The 6,907-nt window shown below is 36.9% G+C and overlaps 1 protein-coding gene across 1 annotated transcript; it reads left to right on the plus strand.

Moving 5' to 3' along the window:
- Positions 1-2,047: 2,047 nt before the first annotated feature.
- Positions 2,048-6,697, plus strand: LOC113781296 (uncharacterized membrane protein At4g09580). Its single transcript, XM_027327210.1, has 4 exons — positions 2,048-2,534; positions 5,431-5,701; positions 5,772-5,942; positions 6,238-6,697. Exons 1-4 carry the CDS (start codon positions 2,323-2,325, stop codon positions 6,361-6,363), a joined length of 780 nt encoding a protein of 259 aa, XP_027183011.1. The 5' UTR covers positions 2,048-2,322; the 3' UTR covers positions 6,364-6,697.
- Positions 6,698-6,907: the final 210 nt, after the last annotated feature.

Consider the following 6,907-nt stretch of genomic DNA (forward strand, 5'->3'; position numbering starts at 1 on the left):
ACCCGCCTGGATCAGTGGTATTTCACCGGATTCCTTTGGTCTCTTTAGATCCCTCTCCCCTTCGGCGGCAAGTGCGTTGGCACCCGTTTTAATAGTATAATATCCAAATTTTTCTGAAAATATTTTGCTAGCGTGTGAACCCGTTGGTGTTTCACCGAATACTCCTAACCTCTTTAGATCCCCCTCCCCTTCGCCAGCAGATGCGTAGGCACCCGTTTGAATATTTTAATATCCCAACTTTCCTAATAATATTTCACCAACGGGTGCACCCCTTTGGATTGGTGGTGTTTCACTGAATTCTCTTGACCTCCCCCTCCCCTTCACCAGTAGATGTGTAGGCACTTGTGTTGGATTGGTGGTGTTTTATAGGATTTTCCTGATTTCATATTTCCTCCTCCCTTAATGTAGAGTAAAAATCGTTATAGCATAAAATCTATGGTGACAAAAAAAAAAAAGACTCACGTGACTTGTCCTCATTAAAGACAAATAGTGACAGAATTGATGTATTTTGTCATGTATTTCCTTCTACCCGTACTAAAATAACAGAGTACTTTGTTAACCATTTCAGTGTCCTACTACATTATCACTACGATACAAGACAAATCAATTCTTTATTTCGGACCTAGACACTTTTTTTGCCACTAGCTTTGCATCACGTGAATTCAATATTCACAGCTCTCTCCGTTGTCTATCACACAAATTCTTATAGTAACTCCTTCCACCCCATATTGCATTCTCTGTCCAGAATAGCAGTTCCCCAATACGCACGAGCACGAGCACCAGCCTTAGCCTTTGGGCTAATGGCCACCACTAAACCATTTAAGGTTTGGTGGGGGAGGGGGGAGGCAAGGGTTGGTGGGGTGGGAGACCCTTGCCTCTCACCAATTGTCACACTACGTGATTTTTAAAAAAAATTCAATGGATGCGTAGTGCATCCGTCTGATTCGGTGGTGGTTCAATGCCAATCGGCTCCCTAGACAATAGTTGGATCTCCCTCTTAAATTAGAATAGTGTAAAATATTATAAATAAAAAGTGACGATTAAAAAAAAAATGCATGCGCATAAATGTATTTTCTACTCATTGACCTAATTGTTTCATGAACTGCTCCAATTCATCACACGCTGCAGCATGAACGGCACCTTTAGATCCATAACTTGGAGCTTTATAATGTAATTTTATTATTCTTCAAATTTATAGTATTTTTTCTTTAGATTTATTTTTTAATATCTGTGTATGTTTGATGATGTAATTTTTGTTATTAGTACAGATTTTAATAAAATTATGATATTTTATAAAAAAAACTCCACGGCACCGCTAAGTGTTTAAATGACGAAAGAATCCACACAGTAAAGGTATTAATGAGGGACCAAAATCACTGTTCATCCAACCCATTCACACACTTATATTCTTGTTTGGATATCAAATTTTTTTAAATAATATTTCACTTGCATTATAAACATATATTTCAATTCATCTTTATATCTTTTATACATTACATTACAAAAAGCGTTAAATAATTATTTCAAAAAATATTTTAAATAATAATCTATCCAAACAATATTGTTAGGAAGTAGTAAGATTTTCTCTTACAAAATTACTTACAAGGACATGAGAATTTAAAATTTTGGGTATTTTTTTTTGTTTCATAATGTTTTACTATAATGTTCTATAAGAAAAATAATTTAATTATGGATGAATCAGTAAAATATGGCACATTTTTTCGTTTGACTATGTACACCTTTAAACTTCAAATGTAAACGAATTTGATCCTTAATCCTTATCATATTTTTCCTTTGCTTAAATATGTCTTCTAAACCCTTTTTTCTATATAGAATATAATACAAACTTTGTATACCTCAAAGCAAAATTAGGAACTACATAGGGGCAATGTGAAATAACTTTAAACTTAATCCAAAAATTTTAAAAAGAAAAACTGAAGATGAAAAGTAACCTTAAAAAATGTAAAAAGCCACGCAGACTTTCCTTGACCTTTTTGGACATATAAGCAGAACAAACGAATATACTTTTCTCCCTCTTCCCCTCTCTCTTTCGTCCCTCTCTCCAATCTGCACAGGTACGACTAAGACAGGGAGGGAGGGAGAAGGAGAGAGACAAAGAGAAAGCAAGAAACAAAAGAGTGTCCCTAAAGCAAAGAAGAATACTACAAGAAAAAAGGGGCACTCGGAAAAAAGGGGCAATCGGAAAATTTATTTTCACACAAGTGGATATTAATTTCTAACCTTAAACTTGAATCAAACGTTAAATTCTTCAAATTTTTTGTTAATTAAATCAAACCCAGAATTTTTTTTTGGATAACAATTATGGAAGGAAAAGGAGCTGCAGTGGCGGCGAAGGGGGATGCGGGTGTTGTAAATGTGGTCAAGTATCCATTGAAGTTTTGGGAGGTGATGGGAGCATCCGGAGTCGTATTGGGATTCCTGATGGGACTTGTGGGCGTGTATATGACGATGCCTGCTTCTGATTACAGCTTCCTGAAGCTGCCCCGTACTCTTGAAGACCTCCAAATTCTCAGGTAGGCACTGGTTTTCAATCAATTTTTGTCTTTAGTCTCTTTTTTTTTTTGTCAATGTTTGGAGATTAAATTTTGAATTTCTGCAGGTGTTTTTCTGAATTATCGATGATATATATTGTGGCCCAGGTGGGCTCATTTCAGGGATCTCTTGCTTTCAACTTTGTGAATGCTTTTAGCTCTTGATTGAACTTGATTTAATTTCTGATTTCACTTTTTGGGTAAAAAGGTGGTTTTGAGCGGGACGTGAATTTGTCATGGAGTGGTTGATTTGGATTCTTACCGATGCAAAAATGGTGGAATGGCCCTCTGTATTTGCCACCATGTCAGAAATTGTTGAAAGAATTATAGATTTTTATTTGACTATAAGATGATTAGCAGCCTTGGTATTGCAAAAGGCAGATGAAATAAATGAGATCTGCTGGAAAAAGCTTGGTGCTTTGCTAGATTGTGCAGCTTGGTATTCAGCTTTTGGATGAGTGGGAAAGTGTTAAATTTTCTATGAAATACCTAGTTTAATCAAATCTGGAAACTGAAATAAGCCAGATAAGGCGGTGTCTAATAGAAACCTTCTTTTTAATTTACACCCTCCATTGATTTATTGCGAAATTTGCTCTCTATGAGGCTTTCTGTCTGTCACTTAATCAGCTTTAGTTATTTAGCGAGTAAGTGACGTTTTTCATGGTATAGTATGATACTGGGGTGCATGGTCTGCAGAAAGAACTTGATAGAATATGGTATATCAGTCTACTAATTCAACTGGCAAGCTTTTATTAAATTCGGTTTGGCGGCATTTTAGCTTTTACCTGATTCCATTCCAAATCCATTAGCTCTCTTGTAAAGACTGAAACAAGGTTCAGGAGAAATATGTGGTATCTAGTTCCTGCAGTTTTGTTCCTCACTGCATTGATGGGAATCAAGACTTTAGTAATTTAAATTTGAAGCCAAATGCGGGTAGAAGTGTGGGCTTCTTTGGTAATGGTTAGAGGCTGACTGGTGATAGGCTTATATCAAGGTTGTGCTGGTTTACTGTTTTGCCACCATGCTATTTGCTTGGAGACAAGTGTTTTTAGCATCAGTTTCATTGGTTGAAACAATGATTTGAAAAATAGAGGTGAAGCTCGGCATGGGATTGTTTTGTGGCCAGACAACTGTTTGTCATGTTTATTTGCAGTGCTGTTTGAATTTGAAAACCTTTTTACTTCCGAGAACACAGTAATTGCTAACCCTGTTGCATTCATCTTTTCTTACATCAAGATGTTAAGAGAACAAGCATACTATTTTTTCTGGTAATACAGCATTAACAACTCCGTTTCAGATTCTGGTAAATATTGTACATCATAATCTTCTTGGCCCTTTTTCTCAAGTCCACATGGCATGTGCTAAGAAATCATCACTTTTGTAATCATATTGTCGCACGGGTGTACCAGGATATAATCGGTAAGTATTATAGGTGGTGCCTTTTAAGTGAATAACTGCAGGTCTACTGTCTCAGGTGGTATAGATAGATAGTGCTTCGGTTTTCAGTAAAAAGAGTTGTCCCAAAGAACCTGACATGTCTAAATTCTTCATGTTGAGGAGGAAGGCTGTAAAGTTCCATAAAGGGTCTGTTTGTTTCGACTGAAAAGATTTTCCAGAAAATATTTTCCGTGATTTCCGCTGTTTGGTTCAATTTAGCGCTGAGAAAATGATTTCTCTTGTAAAATCTTTTCCATAAGTGGGTGTAAAATAACTTCACTTATAAACTTACTGAAGTTATTTTCAACCGTTTAATCCTGTCCCTTTTGTCCTTAGTTACATTCATCAACATAAGAAGTAAAAGGCCATAGGAAATAGTTCCGGTGGGATTGTCCAATATCTCTCGGCAAAACATCATCGATCTTTTCATCGCCCCTCCATTCATTTCATGTTATTCCTCCTCTCACAGAAACGCAATCCAACCTATCGCACATCCCATTGCATCTGCGTCGGACTTACCAAAATAATTAAGATCTACAGAAATAGGGAGAATCTAGAGAGACTAAACAAGGAGATTGGCAGCATAACGAAAGAAGAGATCTCAGAGGAACTTTTACATGAGCAAGAAAGTCTTTTAAGATTGGCCACGGAGGAGAGAGATGAACTAATTCTATATATCACCAACAATGTCCAGCTTTTGCTTTGGAAATTTCAATCCAAGATAATTTTAGCGGTAAAAATATTCTTGTGAGAGTTGGTTTATTTCATTGTCATCTTCAATGTCTTATGACTGATTGGTTGAGTTGGAAAACTGATATTGATCATTCATGTGTCTATTGCTTTAATCTCCTCGGTTAAAGAATGATGGCAGGGGCGGTGTATGTGGTGGAGGAAAGTTTTTTGTGGTGGAGACGAGAGAGGAATGGCGGAGACGGCTGAGGGAGAGAATTTCTTGATGTGGTGAGGAGTTGAGTTAATTACTCATGAGGACAAATGTTTTCCAAAAGTAACCAAACAGATGAAAATTGGAAAGAAAACAAAACTTTTTCCAGAAAAAGACTTCCAATGAAATTATTTTCCCAAAGAAAATATTTTACATCCTACCAAACAGACCCTAACTGGAATTCCTTTTTGTGTAAGTTGTTTGCCTTAGACAAGACCTTTGCGTGCTGATTTGGGACATAAACACTGTCAGGAATATGTGCAAGTAACTTCATCTGTGCTTTTTTAAATTGGTAGAATATAGCATAGTCAGTCTTGTGAATATCCTTTTATGTTATTATTGTCTCTCTTTCAATGTTCCCTTTACATTCTTTCATTGTAGTCCTCTTCTATGTTCTTACTTCTATTCATGTGGCTTTTAGCAATTCTAGTTCTTTGACACTTAGAAACTATAAGTACATGAAAGTTTATCCATTCTGGTTTTCCATACATCTTGTAGGGATCACTTGGAGAGCTATACTAGTGACTACACTGCACAAGTGCTTATTGGATACTGCATCGTCTACATTTTCATGCAGACTTTCATGATTCCGGGAACTGTTTTTATGTCTTTGCTTGCGGGGGCTCTGTTTGGGATATTCAAAGGTGTAGCTCTTGTTGTGTTCACTGCTACTGCCGGTGCATCTTCTTGCTACTTCCTGTCTAAATTGATAGGGCGGCCGCTTGTCTTCTCTCTTTGGCCTGACAAGTTATCATTTTTCCAGGCTGAGGTGACTATTGCTCTCCATTATTGTCTCTAATATATGGACTGAACTAATTGGATACTATCTGTTCACTCAGGTGGCTAAAAGGAAAAAACGGCTGCTCAACTACATGCTTTTCTTAAGAGTAACACCAACATTACCAAATACATTCATAAATGTTGCTTCGCCAATAGTAGATGTGCCTTACCATATTTTCTTTCTGGCAACTGCCATTGGGATCACACCGGCTGCTTTCGTCACTGTCAGGGTATTTACTCTCGAAATTGTTATCTTCTTTCTGGTGCTTGAATGAAGGAATGATACTCTTAGTCTTACATTTGTACATGTATGAATGTACCTAATGGATCTTTTGAACACCTAACAAGAAGGTTAGGAACTTAAATTTAACTATGACTTCATATCCACATGTATGAAAATATGAGCCGTTTTAAGATTTTCAAAACCAAACCAGCCTAAGATGGTAAAGAAAAAATAAATGCATTCTTGCTTCAGCATAGACCTACCAATAGGCTAATCTTCCTCTTTCTGGGACTTCTGTGCAGGCTGGAATAGCTCTAGGTGAGCTGAAATCAGTGGGTGATCTCTATGATTTCCAATCTATAGCAACATTGTTTCTTATTGGGGCTATAACTGTTACTCCTACATTGATTGGTAGCAAGGGCGAATAGTAACATGAATCAGCTCATTGTGCCAGTATTTGTTCCTTGTTATGTAACCAGTTTTTAGGCATTTTCTTGTTCTTGTACATATATGTATGAAATAAACTTTCATCTTCAGAGTAGTTTCAGCCTTGGAGGATATACCATTGTAGATGGGTTCGAATGAAAATGGTCATTGATTGCGTATCAGTTGAAATCCCTGCAATCTGTCGATATTTGCCCTTATATTGACTTGCAGCTAAGGGCAGGAGCCACGGCTGAGCATTGATTAAAACCAACTTTATGTAGCCTAAAACCAGTTTTAAGGCTCAGACTTATTCATGTGTATTATGCAGTTAATCTCTCCAGATTCTCGATGATTGATGCATGGCTATCGTACTTTCTTCACTTTTAGGTGAAGAAAACTATGGCTGAGACAGGAGCAAGATGACAGAGAAATGAAACTTCAAACTATTCACTGGTCTGTCAGATTGGATGGTTTGCAAGTGATCTAAACAGGAGCAATATGACTCGCATTGAGTTCATCACCTTTCAGTTTGTGCACATTTCAAAA

Source organism: Coffea eugenioides, chromosome 8 (genome assembly GCF_003713205.1).
Source record: "Coffea eugenioides isolate CCC68of chromosome 8, Ceug_1.0, whole genome shotgun sequence".
Classification (NCBI taxonomy): Eukaryota; Viridiplantae; Streptophyta; class Magnoliopsida; order Gentianales; family Rubiaceae; genus Coffea; species Coffea eugenioides.

Excerpts from the sequence above, each read along its gene's own strand:
- LOC113781296 (XM_027327210.1), top strand. The coding sequence starts at position 2,323 with ATGGAAGGAAAAGGAGCTGCAGTGGCGGCGAAGGGGGATGCGGGTGTT. Across the intron at positions 2,535-5,430 it reads GAAGACCTCCAAATTCTCAG|GGATCACTTGGAGAGCTATA; the intron begins GTAGGCACTGGT and ends TACATCTTGTAG. Across the intron at positions 5,702-5,771 it reads TATCATTTTTCCAGGCTGAG|GTGGCTAAAAGGAAAAAACG; the intron begins GTGACTATTGCT and ends CTGTTCACTCAG.